At 70.6% G+C, this 13656-nt stretch overlaps 1 protein-coding gene across 1 annotated transcript; it reads left to right on the top strand.

Moving 5' to 3' along the window:
- The first annotated feature begins 216 nt into the window (after nt 1-216).
- Nucleotides 217-8583, top strand: LOC311204535 (EH domain-binding protein 1-like protein 1). The gene is made up of 17 exons (XM_084280945.1): nt 217-314; nt 1220-1315; nt 1437-1490; nt 1642-1835; nt 3124-3281; nt 3499-3567; nt 3677-3759; nt 4367-4518; nt 5070-5118; nt 5237-6550; nt 6696-6750; nt 6850-6890; nt 7054-7174; nt 7608-7707; nt 7811-7884; nt 8156-8270; nt 8372-8583. Exons 2-17 carry the CDS (start codon nt 1262-1264, stop codon nt 8457-8459), a joined length of 2721 nt encoding a protein of 906 aa, XP_084137071.1. The 5' UTR covers nt 217-314; nt 1220-1261; the 3' UTR covers nt 8460-8583.
- The last annotated feature ends 5073 nt before the right edge of the window (nt 8584-13656 follow it).

Below are 13656 nucleotides of genomic sequence, written 5' to 3'. Positions count from 1 at the left end.
GGCCGGAGGGAGGGGTCCCCCCTGCCCCCCCCCCCCCCCTCCGTGGGGTGCGGCCGCGCTTGAGCAACGTGGGGTGACTCACGGGGGGGGGGGGCTGCCCCCCCCCGCTGCCGTTATCTGTGGGGCGGCCCCTGAGAATTGGGGGCGGGGGGGGGCTGATTTGGGGGGTGTCCCGTGGGCTCCGGGGGTCCCTCGGGGCTGAGGCTGCCGGGGGACCCCCCCCCACCCCATCCCTGCCCCCCCCCCGACCCCCCAGGCAGCCCGACAAGCTGACGGTGGTCTGGAGCAGGAGGAACCGCCGCGTCTGCTCCAAGGTGGGACGGGGGTCCCGGGGGGGTCCCGGGGGGGTCCCGGGGGTTGGGGGGGGGAAGGGGCGTGGAGTGCTGGGGGGAGGGGCGGGATGCTTCAGTGGAGGGGGATCCATGGTGCTGGGAGGGTTCAGGGGGTGTCTGAGGAGCTCGGGGGGGTCTGTGGGGTTTGTTGGGGGTCTTGGGGGGTTCAGGGGTGGGTCTGTGGGGTTCGGGGGGGTCTGTGGGGTTCGGGAGGGTCTGTGGGGTTTGTTGGGGGTCTTGGGGGTTCGGGGGTGGATCTGTGGGGCTCGGGGGGGTCTGAGGGGCTCGGGGGGTCTGAGGGGTTCGGGAGGGTCTGAGGGGCTCGGGGGGGTCTGTGGGGTTCGCCGGGGGTCTGTGGGGTTTCGGGAGGGTCTGTGGGGTTTGTTGGGGGTCTTGGGGGTTCGGGGGTGGATCTGTGGGGTTCGGAGGGGTCTGAGGGGTTCGGGGGGGGTCTGAGGGGTTCAGGGGGGTCTGAGGGGCTTGGGGGGGTCTGTGGGGTTCGCCGGGGGTCTGAGGGGTTCGGGAGGGTCTGAGGGGCTCGGGGGGGTCTGTGGGGTTCGCCGGGGGTCTGAGGGGTTCAGGGGGGGTCTGAGGGGCTCGGAGGTGTCTGTGGGGTTCCTGAGGGGGTCTGAGGGGCTCGGAGGGGTCTGAGGGGCTCGGGGGGTCTGTGGGGTTCGGGGGGGGTCTGAGGGGTTCAGGGGGGGTCTGAGGGGCTCGGGGAGGTCTGAGGGGTTCCTGGGGGGGGTGTCTGTAGGGCTCGGGGGGGTCTGAGGGGCTCGGAGGGGTCTGAGGGGCTCGGGGGGGTCTGTGGGGTTCGGGGGGGGTCTGAGGGGTTCAGGGGAAGTCTGAGGGGCTCGGGGGGGTCCCCGTGCTGACGGGGGGTGCAGCCCCACAGCTGGCAGCCCGGCATCGAGAACCCCTACCGGGGGATGGTCGTCTGGGTGGTCCCCGAAAGCATCGAGGTCGTCGTCACCCTCTACCGGGTCTGTCCCCCTCCCTCTGGGGGGGTCCCCGCTTTTCCCATCCCCCCCCCACCACGTGCTGACACCCCCCATGCGCTGAGACCCCCCATGTGCTGAGACCCCTCCCCTTTGTCCCTCCCAGGACCCCCACGCCACGACCTACGATACCAAGGAGTGGACCTTCCTCATTGAGAATGTGAGGAGGGGGCACCCTGAGCCGGGGGTAGGGGGGTGTAGTGCCCCCCCCGGGGTCCCCACTGGCGGTTTGGGGGTCCCGGGGGATGATTTGGGACCCGGGTAACCGACACCCCCCCCCCCCCCCCCGTTCCCCTTTCCTCCCCTGGCAGGAGTCGCGGGGGCGGCGCTCGGTGGTCGCGGGGGCCCCGCTGGACTTGGGGCGCCTGGCGGGCGCCGTGCCGGGGGCGGGGGGCGCGGGGGGCGCCCCCCTGACCCTGTCCCTGCGCCCCCGGTCCCGAAAGGTGGCGGCCGCCAGTCTGCGGCTGCGGCTCAGCGCCAGCGTCCTGCGCGAGGGGCACCCCACGTGAGCGGGGAGGGGGCCGCGGGGGGCTTGGGGGCGTCCTGGGGGGCTGGGGGACCTTCTGGGGGGCCTGGGGACCTTCTGGGGGGCTTGGGGGCGTCGTGGGGGGCTGGGGGACCTTCTGGGGGGCCTGGGGACCTTCTGGGGGGCTTGGGGGCGTCGTGGGGGGCTGGGGGACCTTCTGGGGGGCCTGGGGACATCGTGGGGGGCCTGGGGACCTTCTGGGGGGCTTGGGGACCTTCTGGGGGCCTGGGGACCTTCTGGGGGGCTTGGGGGCATCGTGGGGGGCTGGGGGACCTTCTGGGGGGCCTGGGGACATCGTGGGGGGCTTGGGGGCGTCGTGGGGGGCTGTGTGTGCTGGGGGGGGCTGGGGGGGGAGGCTGTGTGCACTGCGGGGGGTCTGCAGGGCCCCCCCAACCCCCCTGACCCCCGGTGCCCCCAGGGACGAGGACATGCAGAGCGTGGCCGGGGGGGGTGTGCTGGGGGGGGAGGTCTGGGGGGGGCTGGGTGTGCTGGGGGGGGGTCTGGGGGGGGCTGGGTGTGCTGGGGGGGGGGTCTGGGGGGGGCTGGGTGTGCTGGGGGGAGGTCTTGGGGGGGCTGGGTGTGCTGGGGGGGGGGTCTGGGTGTGCTGGGGGGGTCTGCAGGGCCCCCCCTGACCCCGGTGCCCCCAGGGACGAGGACATGCAGAGCGTGGCCGGGGGGGGTGTGCTGGGGGGGGAGGTCTGGGGGGGGCTGGGTGTGCTGGGGGGAGGTCTGGGTGTGCTGGGGGGGTCTGCAGGGCCCCCCCTGACCCCGGGGCCCCCAGGGACGAGGACATGCAGAGCGTGGCCGGGGGGGGTGTGCTGGGGGGGAAGGTCTGGGGGGGGCTGGGTGTGCTGAGGGGAGGTCTGGGGGGGGCTGGGTGTGCTGGGGGGGGGGTCTGGGTGTGCTGGGGGGGTCTGCAGGGCCCCCCCTGACCCCGGTGCCCCCAGGGACGAGGACATGCAGAGCGTGGCCGGGGGGGGTGTGCTGGGGGGGAAGGTCTGGGGGGGGCTGGGTGTGCTGAGGGGAGGTCTGGGGGGGGCTGGGTGTGCTGGGGGGGGGTCTGGGGGGGTCTGGGTGTGCTGGGGGGGGTCTGCAGGGCCCCCCCTGACCCCGGTGCCCCCAGGGACGAGGACATGCAGAGCGTGGCCAGGGGGGGTGTGCTGGGGGGGAAGGTCTGGGGGGGTCTGGGTGTGCTGGGGGGGGTCTGGGGGGGTCTGGGTGTGCTGGGGGGGGTCTGCAGGGCCCCCCCTGACCCCGGTGCCCCCAGGGACGAGGACATGCAGAGCGTGGCCAGCCTGCTGAGCCGGCCGGGGGACGTGGCCGACCTGGGGGACTTCGAGAGCGACCCCGAGGAGGGCGAGGGGGGGGCGGCGGTGCCGGGGGGGGGCGAACCGCGCCGGGCGGGGACCCCCCCTGCACCCCCAGGTGGGTCCCGGCGTCCGGGGGGCGGGGTGGGGGGTGGTGGAGGGGGTGCTGGGGGGTTTGGGGGTGCTGGGGGGCTTGGGGGGGATGCTGGGGGGTGCTGGGGGGGTTGGGGGATGATGCTGGGGGGTGTGTGGGGGGGATATTGGGGGGGTGCTGAGGGGGTTGTGGGGTTCCTGGAGGGGGGTATCCAGCCCTGACACCCCCCCGACCCCCCCAGACTCATCCCGGCAGCTGCAGGTGCTGGCGGAGGAGGAGGAGGAGGAGGAAGAGCCCCCCCCAGGCAAAGGTGAGTCTGGGGAGGGGGTGGGGGGGGGGGGTCTGGTCCCCTGACAAACCCTGAGCCCCCCAACCTCCCCCCCCCCCCCCCCCTTCCCTGATCAGCTTCTCCCCTGCAGCCCCCCCCCCGGAGGAGTGTGACCCTGGGTCCCCCCCCCAAGTTGGGGCACAAAGGGACGACCCCCCCCCGGAAATCCCAGAGGTAAATGGGGCTGGGGGCTGCGGCGGGGGGGGGGATGTTTTGGGGACCCCCTGGGTGAGAGGGGGAGGAGGGAGGCTCCAGTATGGGCTGGGGGCAAACTGGGAAACCCACAATTGGTCTGGGGGGGATTCCCCTGGGTGGGGGGGGGTCTCAGTACCCCCAAATGTGATGGGGGGGGTGGGGGGGGCTGCTTGGGTCCCCCATGCGCTGCTGGGGGCGTCTGATGGGGGCGAAAGGGGGGGGGTGTTTTTTGGGGTCCTCTCTGTATAATTAAGGAAGGGGGGGGTCTCTGGGTGGGTCTCTGGGTGCCCGGGGGTGGTCTCTGGGTGCCCCAGGGGTCTGTGGGTGCCCGGGGGGGGGTCTGTGGGTGCCCCGGGGGTCTCTGGGTGCCCGGGGGGGTCTGTGGGTACCCGGGGTGGTCTGTGGGTGCCCCGGGGGTCTCTGGGTGGGTCTGTGGGTGCCCCGGGGGGGTCTCTGGGTGCCCCGGGGGGGGGTCTGTGGGTGCCCGGGGGGGTCTCTGGGTGGGTCTCTGGGTGCGCGGGGGGGTCTGTGGGTGGGTCTGTGGGTGCCGGGGGGGTCGGCGTGCGGGTGCTGACGCCGGTGGCAGCCCCCCCCCGGGGGGGGCAGCGGGGCGCTGCTGGCGTGGTGCCAGGAGGCCACGGCCGGGTACCGGGGCGTGCGGGTCACCAACTTCAGCACCTCCTGGCGCAGCGGGTTGGCCTTCTGCGCGCTGCTGCACCGGCACCGCCCGCGCCTGCTGTGAGCGGGGCTGGGGCTGGGGGGGCTGGGGAGGGGGACAGCCTGGGGAGGGGGACAGCCTGGGGAGGGGGACAGCCTGGGGAGGGGGGACTGGGGGAACTGGGGAGGGGGAGACTGGGGAGGGGGGACTGGGGGAACTGGGGAGGGGGGGGCTGGGGAGACTGGGGGGGCTGGGGAGACTGGGGGGACTGGGGAGGGGGGGCTGGGGAGACTGGGGGGGCTGGGGAGACTGGGGGGACTGGGGAGGGGGAGACTGGGGAGGGGGAGCCTGGGGAGGGCGAGACTGGGGAGCCTGGGGGCAGGGGGGCAGCCTGGGGATGTGGGGGGGTGTGGGGGGCGCACCCTGGGGACACTGTGGGCGTGGGGGGGGACCCAGGTGTGGGGACACCCTGGGGGTGTTTTGGGGGCAGGGGGGGCACTTTAGGGCGGCCCCCTGGAGAGACACGATGGGTGCACGTGGGGACCCCTCTGAGCGCCCCCCCAGCTCCGGGGGACCCCTGATGTGACCAAGCGCCCCCCCCCCCCCCCCAATTCCTCCCCCCCCCGCCCAGTGACTACGAGGCTCTGGACCCCCTGGACATCAGAGGCAACAACAAGCTGGTGAGCGGGGCTGGGGGCACGGGGAGGGGAGAACAGGGTCCTGGGGGCACGGGGGGGGTCTGGCTGCCAGGGTGGCCCCCTCCCCACCCCCCATCCGCCCCCCCATCCCCCCCCCCAGGCTTTCGATGCCTTCTCAGCCCTGGGCGTCCCCCGGCTGCTGGACCCGGCCGACATGGTGCTGCCGCCGACCCCCGACAGGCTGGGGGTGATGACCTACCTCAGCCAGGTGCGGGCCCGCCTGCAGCCCCCCCCGGGACCCCCCCTCGGCACCGCCCAGGGAGGGACCCCTGCGGACCCCCAGCTCTGCTCCGCGGAGGACAGACCGACCCAGGAGCCGCCAGACCCTCAGGCTGGGGCCGGGCATGGGGAGACCCTCTCAGCCCCCCAGTTTGGCTCCGTTGAGGGGGGGGCCCCGCGGACACTCCCAGACCCAGAGATTGGCACTGATGAGAAGGGGCCCCCCCCAGACCCCCAGATTGCTGCAGACCAAGGGGGACCCCCGCGGACACCCCCAGCCTCCCAGCTTGGCGCTGACCAGGGGGGGCCCCCCTCAGCCCCCCAGCTTGGCTCCGTTGAGGGGGGGCCCCCGCGGACACCCCCAGACTCACAGATTGGCACCGATGAGGTGGGGCCCCCCACAGCCCCCCAGGTCGCTGCAGACCAGGGGGGGCCCCCGCGGACACCCCCACAGCTTGATGCTATCGAGGGGGGCCCCCCCACAGCCCCCCAGCTTGGCTCCGTTGAGGGGGGGCCCCTCCAGACCCCCCTGGACCCCCAGCTCAGCACCGAGATGGCCCTGGATGAGCAGCTGAGCAGCGTGGGCGGGGGGGCCCACTCGGCCCCCCAGCTTGGGACCGACCAGGGGGGCCCCCCACATACACCCCCAGACCCCCAACTTGGCACCATCGAGGAGGGCCCCCCCCCGGACGCCCAGCTTGGCTCCGTTGAGGGGGGACCCCCACGGGAACCCCCAGCCCCACAGATTGGCACTGACGAGGAGGGGCCCCCCCCGGACCCCCAGATCGCTGCAGACCAGGGGAGGCCCCCTCAGCCCTCCCCAGCTCCCCAGCTCAGCCCCTTCGATGGAGCCCCCCCCTCTGCCCCCCACCGTGGCTCCTTGGAGGGAGAGCCTCCCCCTCGGATCCCCCCGGACCCCCAGCTCACCACCACCCCGGAGCAGCCCCCCCACCCCCCCCCATCAGCCGGGGGGGGCACAGGGGCAGCAGCAAAGGACGGGGGGGCAGCCCCCCCCGCTCCCCGCCCTGAGCTTCTGCCTCCCCCCCGGCTGCGCCGCCCCGGTGGGGGTCGCCACCCCCCTCCCCCTCCGGGGACCGGCCCCGCGCCCCCCCCCCGCACCAAGACCCTCGCCCACCTGCGGGACGCCGACCTGCTTCGGAGACGGCGCTCAGAGCGGCGCGGGGACCCCCCCCCGGTGAGAGACACCCCCCCCCCCTTTCCCCTCGAGAATCCCCCTTGATGCGGCGTCTGCCTTAATGCTGGGGGAGGAGGCTGGAGTGGGGACCCCCCGCCCCGGTGTGGGGGGGGGGTCCCTATAACCCCCCCTTTTCCCTCCGCAGGGTGATGGGGGCAGCGGGAACCTCCCTGCAGCCCCCCCGAGCCGGCTGCCCTCGGGTGAGTGGTTTTGGGGGTGGGGGGGACACACACAGCATCGCTCCCCCCAGGCTGGAAGTGGGGTCACCCCACTCGTGTCCTCTGTGTGTGTGTCCCCAGACCCCCCCGCAGACCCTGGGCCCCCAGAAGAGGAGACACCGGTGAGGAGTGGGGGGAACGGGGCGGGGGGGACACGTGAGTGGGATGGGAGGGGACAGGGGGGGGTCTTGGGGACACGCGTGAGCCCCCGTGGCGGGGCTGGAGGGTCGGGGACGCTGGGGTGGGGGGTCCCACGGGTGTCGTGCCCCCCTCCACCCCCTGCAGAGGCTGCGGGACACCGGGCAGTTCGTGGGGGCCGAGCTGGCGGCGCTGGAGCAGGAACAGGCGCGGGTGGACGCCCGGGCCGAGACCCTGGAGCGGGAGCTGCGGGGGCTGATGCGCTCGGGTACGGGGCGGGGGGGGTGCGGGAGGGGCACTGGGAGCCTGTCTGGGACCGGGGGACACGGGGACAGGGGGATGGGGACAAGGGCACCTCAGCGGGGACAGGGGGACACCGGGGCAGGGGACAAGGGCACCCCAATGCGGACAGGGGCACCCCAATGGGGACGTGGGGACAGGGGGGTGCAGGGACAGGGGGTGCAGGGACAGGGACACCCCACAGGGGACGTGGGGACAGGGGGGTGCAGGGACAGGGGAATGGGGGGACAGGGACACCCCACAGGGGATGTGGGGACAGGGGGGTGCAGGGACAGGGGGATGGGGGGACAGGGACACCCCACTGGGGGCAGGGGGAGGGGGCTTGGAGACACACGGGCATGAAGGGGGTGGGGGTGTCCCATGTCCCCCGTGTCGTGTGTGTGTGTCCCCCCCATCCCCAGGTGCGGACCCTGCCCGGGAGGAGGAGCTGATCCAGGAATGGTTCTCGCTCGTTAACCAGAAGAACTCCCTGCTGCGGCGCCAGGACCAGCTCCAGCTGCTGTGAGGGGCACGGGCGGGGGGTCCGGGACACGAGGAGTGGGGGGGCGGGATGGATGTGTCACAGCCCTGGTGACACCCCCATCCCCTCGTGTCCCCCCACCAGGGCAGAGGAGCAGGACCTGGAGCGTCGGTTCGAGCTGCTGAGCCGGGAGCTGCGGGCGATGCTGGCCACCGAGGGTGGGTGGGGGGACATGGCGCGGGGGTGGGGGGCACACGGCACACCTGTGGGTCCGGGGGGGGGGGGGTGGTGTCACACGAACCCCTGGTGTCGGGACACAGCGGGGCTGGGGATTTCCCCCCCACCCAGACTGGGGCCAACTGGGCTTTAAGCTCCCTCTGGCTGTGGGGATTCTCCTTGGACCCTCAGCTGTGGGCCCCCCTGGGCTTTGGGGATCACCCCCCCCCCCCCCAACCTGCCACCTGCCCCCTTTTCGTGACCCCTCCCCAGACTGGCTGAAGTCCTCTGCGCAGCGTCAGCGGGAGCAGCTGCTACTGGAGGAACTGGTGTCACTGGTGAACCAGCGAGACCAGGTGGTGCAGGACCTGGACTGGCGCGAGCGGACGTGAGCGGGGGATCCTGGGGAGGGATGATGGGGGGGTGGGGGGGGGTTATCCGACCCCCTCCAACCCCCCCCACACACACACACCTTTCCTATCCCTGTAGGGCACAGGAGGAGGACGCTCGCCTGGAGCGAGGCCTCAGCCAGCAGCGCCGCAGGTTTGCTCGCAGAGAGACCTGTGTCATCACCTGAGGGCCCCCCCGGGGGATCACCCACCCCCCAAAAGAGAGGACACCCCCCCCACCATGGGCGTGAGACCCCCCCCCCCCCCCATCCCCTGGTTACTGAGTGCACCCAGCAGCAATAAAGGAGATTTAATGCGTAGATGTGTCTGGGGGGCTGTTGGGGAAGGGGCTGGGCAGCTGGGGAGGAACGGTGGGTGCTGTAGGAAACGGGGTCTGGGCTCTGGGGTGGTGGGGGGGTGGGGGGGGGGGACACTGTGAGTCTCTGGGGAGGATGTTGGGGGATACGGGCGGGGGGGGTTCCTGGGGGGCTGCCCCAATTCCCCCCTTGCCCTCCTCTGGCAGCGGGGCCGGGGCTGGGGGGTCAGATCGCGCGGGCTTTGCCGCTCCTTCCTCCTCCTCTTCCTCATCTTTTTCCTCTTCGCAAGGGTGATGGGCGGGGGTGGGGCGGCTGCAGCTCTGCCCCAGCGCTGCTCCCCCGGGGTGGGCGTAAATCCTCCAGCAGCCCGTTCCTGCTCCCCAACTCCTCCGAGCGCTGCCGGGAGAAGCGGAACGCGGCCGCCGCTGCCCCCTGGGGCGGGGGGACAGAAACACCTCCGGGGCCCGAACTTGATCCGGGTCTGGCCCCCGCACCGCGGGCTGCGCCGCTCCCGCTGCGGGACCGATCGGGGCGCGATGTGCAGGCACCGGCCGCCGGTACCAACTCCCAACCCGCTGCTGACCGCAGCCCCTCCCTAGCCACGCACCAGCCCGTTCCCCGGCACGACCAGATCCCGCACCTGACTTCAGCCAACGGGCCGACAAGTGATGATCCGGTGCCCTCCCGCACACCAGCACATCCCCGGCCGCACTTACCTCAGTCAGGGTGTCACCCCAGGAAACGCCGGCGCGTCCCACCCGTCCCGTTCCCTAGCGGATCCCCCGGGGACCCCGACCCTCCCCTCCGCGTGCCGCTGCTCCCGGTGCCGGTGCCGCGGGGCAGATTCCTGCGCCGAGCGCTCCCGACACCCTCTGCGCGCCGCCCGGGTGCTGATTTGCATATCCGCGCGCGCTGCCTCACCGGGCGGGGCGAGTGGGGGAGGAGCCTCGGGGCGACTTGGGGCGGAAACCGGCCGAACGCGAGCGCGGCGCGGGCGCGGCCGCCCTTGGCCGCCTGGGAAGGTTTCGTGCCACCACCCCCCCCCCCCCCAGCCCCCCATTGACCCCCCCCCCTTTTCCCCCCAGTGCTGGCGCTGGTCTGACCCACGTCCCCCCCCCTCGCTGGGGCCTGAGACCCCCGGGCCCCGCCGGAGCACCCGGACCCCTGCGTGCCACCGGCGCCGCGCCCCCCCCCCCTTGTTAATTAATAATTAATTGTAACGAGTTCGGCTCCTCCTGACCCGCTGACGGGGGGGGGGGGGGGGGGGGCGCCCCCAGTTACACGAGTGCCCCCCAGTTCAAAACAGCTGTTAGAGCGCCTGCGAGGGGAAATCCCTCTGTCACAGCTGAAGGGCGTTGGCAACTCTAGTTCCGTGTGCGAAGCGCAGCCAAGCGATCAGCACAAATCATTCATTCATTCTCAGCCCAGGAACGTCTCTCAGTGCCGGCACCCGTTGGTTGGAAGCTCTTGCCGTGCACTGACCACTCTTAAGAGGCGTATGCTGTAGCCTCTGAAAGTGATGTAAGGCGCTGTTAGGACTGTACCCTTGGCTAGGAAAGCCCTGATGTGCCAGGAGCACCTCATGGGCTGCCTGAGAGGCTGCGAGACATAAACAGGTTTCTCTCCTCTGGGGCACATCTAGTCCTGTTCAGGGCGTTGGTCAGAGAGGGTCACAGTCAGTTGATTACTTGCAGTTAACTATTTACTCTGTAACCAGAGATATTCTTTAGAAGGGATTCTGGAGAGATCTATTTCTATTCAGCCTCCTCTAGAGTGTAGTTCTGGTAGAAGCCGGGTGGTACACGTGGGTGCAATAGACACAGAGTATAACCACCTGGTATTTTGGCTTTTTCTCTGTTTTTGTAGGAAGCTAAAAGCCCACAATCTTTAATGATGATATTTTTACTGTGTGTCACTAGCTGTTTTTCTCCAAAGTGTTGTACAAGGTTTCTCTTCTCTCAATAGCGCAGGACAAATCAAATGCCTCCCATCCAGGTCATGTCTTCACTTCCACAGCCACAACAAGAAATGACAAGGATTATTGATTTTATTTTAAAGCAGCTTTGGGAGCAGTCGCTGGACGTTGGGCACGTTGGCCGGAGAGTGCTTCTCGGGCCGCGACCTGCAACCGGGCAGGTACCTCCCAGGTTCCCGGCCCAACGAAAGCCCCCAGACCCAAATGGAGAGGGGCTGCTTGGGGGCCCCCTGGGGCCCCTTCAGGCCAGCTAGGTCTTTGGGTCCTGGCTCCTTCGCTTTGGGAGCAGTCGCTGGACGTTTGGGCATGTTGGCCGGAGAGTGCTTCTCGGGCCGCGACCTGCAACCGGGCAGGTACCTCCCAGGTTCCCGGCCCAACGAAAGCCCCCAGACCCAAATGGAGAGGGGCTGCTTGGGGGCCCCCTGGGGCCCCTTCAGGCCAGCTAGGTCTTTGGGTCCTGGCTCCTTCGCTTTGGGAGCAGTCGCTGGACGTTTGGCATGTTGGCCGGAGAGTGCTTCTCGGGCCGCGACCTGCAACCGGGCAGGTACCTCCCAGGTTCCCGGCCCAACGAAAGCCCCCAGACCCAAATGGAGAGGGGCTGCTTGGGGGCCCCCTGGGGCCCCTTCAGGCCAGCTAGGTCTTTGGGTCCTGGCTCCTTCGCTTTGGGAGCAGTCGCTGGACGTTTGGCATGTTGGCCGGAGAGTGCTTCTCGGGCCGCGACCTGCAACCGGGCAGGTACCTCCCAGGTTCCCGGCCCAACGAAAGCCCCCAGACCCAAATGGAGAGGGGCTGCTTGGGGGCCCCCTGGGGCTCCTTCAGGCCAGCTAGGTCTTTGGGTCCTGGCTCCTTCGCTTTGGGAGCAGTCGCTGGACGTTTGGCATGTTGGCCGGAGAGTGCTTCTCGGGCCGCGACCTGCAACCGGGCAGGCACCTCCCAGGTTCCCGGCCCAACGAAAGCCCCCAGACCCAAATGGAGAGGGGCTGCTTGGGGGCCCCCTGGGGCCCCTTCAGGCCAGCTAGGTCTTTGGGTCCTGGCTCCTTCGCTTTGGGAGCAGTCGCTGGACGTTTGGCATGTTGGCCGGAGAGTGCTTCTCGGGCCGCGACCTGCAACCGGGCAGGTACCTCCCAGGTTCCCGGCCCAACGAAAGCCCCCAGACCCAAATGGAGAGGGGCTGCTTGGGGGCCCCCTGGGGCCCCTTCAGGCCAGCTAGGTCTTTGGGTCCTGGCTCCTTCGCTTTGGGAGCAGTCGCTGGACGTTTGGGCATGTTGGCCGGAGAGTGCTTCTCGGGCCGCGACCTGCAACCGGGCAGGTACCTCCCAGGTTCCCGGCCCAACGAAAGCCCCCAGACCCAAATGGAGAGGGGCTGCTTGGGGGCCCCCTGGGGCCCCTTCAGGCCAGCTAGGTCTTTGGGTCCTGGCTCCTTCGCTTTGGGAGCAGTCGCTGGACGTTTGGCATGTTGGCCGGAGAGTGCTTCTCGGGCCGCGACCTGCAACCGGGCAGGCACCTCCCAGGTTCCCGGCCCAACGAAAGCCCCCAGACCCAAATGGAGAGGGGCTGCTTGGGGGCCCCCTGGGGCCCCTTCAGGCCAGCTAGGTCTTTGGGTCCTGGCTCCTTCGCTTTGGGAGCAGTCGCTGGACGTTTGGCATGTTGGCCGGAGAGTGCTTCTCGGGCCGCGACCTGCAACCGCCAGGTACCTCCCAGGTTCCCGGCCCAACGAAAGCCCCCAGACCCAAATGGAGAGGGGCTGCTTGGGGGCCCCCTGGGGCCCCTTCAGGCCAGCTAGGTCTTTGGGTCCTGGCTCCTTCGCTTTGGGAGCAGTCGCTGGACGTTTGGCATGTTGGCCGGAGAGTGCTTCTCGGGCCGCGACCTGCAACCGGGCAGGCACCTCCCAGGTTCCCGGCCCAACGAAAGCCCCCAGACCCAAATGGAGAGGGGCTGCTTGGGGGCCCCCTGGGGCCCCTTCAGGCCAGCTAGGTCTTTGGGTCCTGGCTCCTTTGCTTTGGGAGCAGTCGCTGGACGTTTGGCATGTTGGCCGGAGAGTGCTTCTCGGGCCGCGACCTGCAACCGGGCAGGTACCTCCCAGGTTCCCGGCCCAACGAAAGCCCCCAGACCCAAATGGAGAGGGGCTGCTTGGGGGCCCCCTGGGGCCCCTTCAGGCCAGCTAGGTCTTTGGGTCCTGGCTCCTTCGCTTTGGGAGCAGTCGCTGGACGTTTGGGCATGTTGGCTGGAGAGTGCTTCTCGGGCCGCGACCTGCAACCGGGCAGGTACCTCCCAGGTTCCCGGCCCAACGAAAGCCCCCAGACCCAAATGGAGAGGGGCTGCTTGGGGGCCCCCTGGGGCCCCTTCAGGCCAGCTAGGTCTTTGGGTCCTGGCTCCTTCGCTTTGGGAGCAGTCGCTGGACGTTTGGGCATGTTGGCCGGAGAGTGCTTCTCGGGCCGCGACCTGCAACCGGGCAGGTACCTCCCAGGTTCCCGGCCCAACGAAAGCCCCCAGACCCAAATGGAGAGGGGCTGCTTGGGGGCCCCCTGGGGCCCCTTCAGGCCAGCTAGGTCTTTGGGTCCTGGCTCCTTCGCTTTGGGAGCAGTCGCTGGACGTTTGGGCATGTTGGCCGGAGAGTGCTTCTCGGGCCGCGACCTGCAACCGGGCAGGTACCTCCCAGGTTCCCGGCCCAACGAAAGCCCCCAGACCCAAATGGAGAGGGGCTGCTTGGGGGCCCCCTGGGGCCCCTTCAGGCCAGCTAGGTCTTTGGGTCCTGGCTCCTTCGCTTTGGGAGCAGTCGCTGGACGTTTGGGCATGTTGGCCGGAGAGTGCTTCTCGGGCCGCGACCTGCAACTGGGCAGGTACCTCCCAGGTTCCCGGCCCAACGAAAGCCCCCAGACCCAAATGGAGAGGGGCTGCTTGGGGGCCCCCTGGGGCCCCTTCAGGCCAGCTAGGTCTTTGGGTCCTGGCTCCTTCGCTTTGGGAGCAGTCGCTGGACGTTTGGGCATGTTGGCCGGAGAGTGCTTCTCGGGCCGCGACCTGCAACCGGGCAGGTACCTCCCAGGTTCCCGGCCCAACGAAAGCCCCCAGACCCAAATGGAGAGGGGCTGCTTG

The sequence above is a fragment of the Gallinula chloropus genome (assembly GCF_964237585.1).
Source record: "Gallinula chloropus genome assembly, contig: HAP1_SCAFFOLD_438, whole genome shotgun sequence".
In the NCBI taxonomy this organism is placed as follows: domain Eukaryota; kingdom Metazoa; phylum Chordata; class Aves; order Gruiformes; family Rallidae; genus Gallinula; species Gallinula chloropus.
Note: the sequence above shows the minus strand (reverse complement) of the source record. Positions and strands in the feature narration are given on the sequence as shown.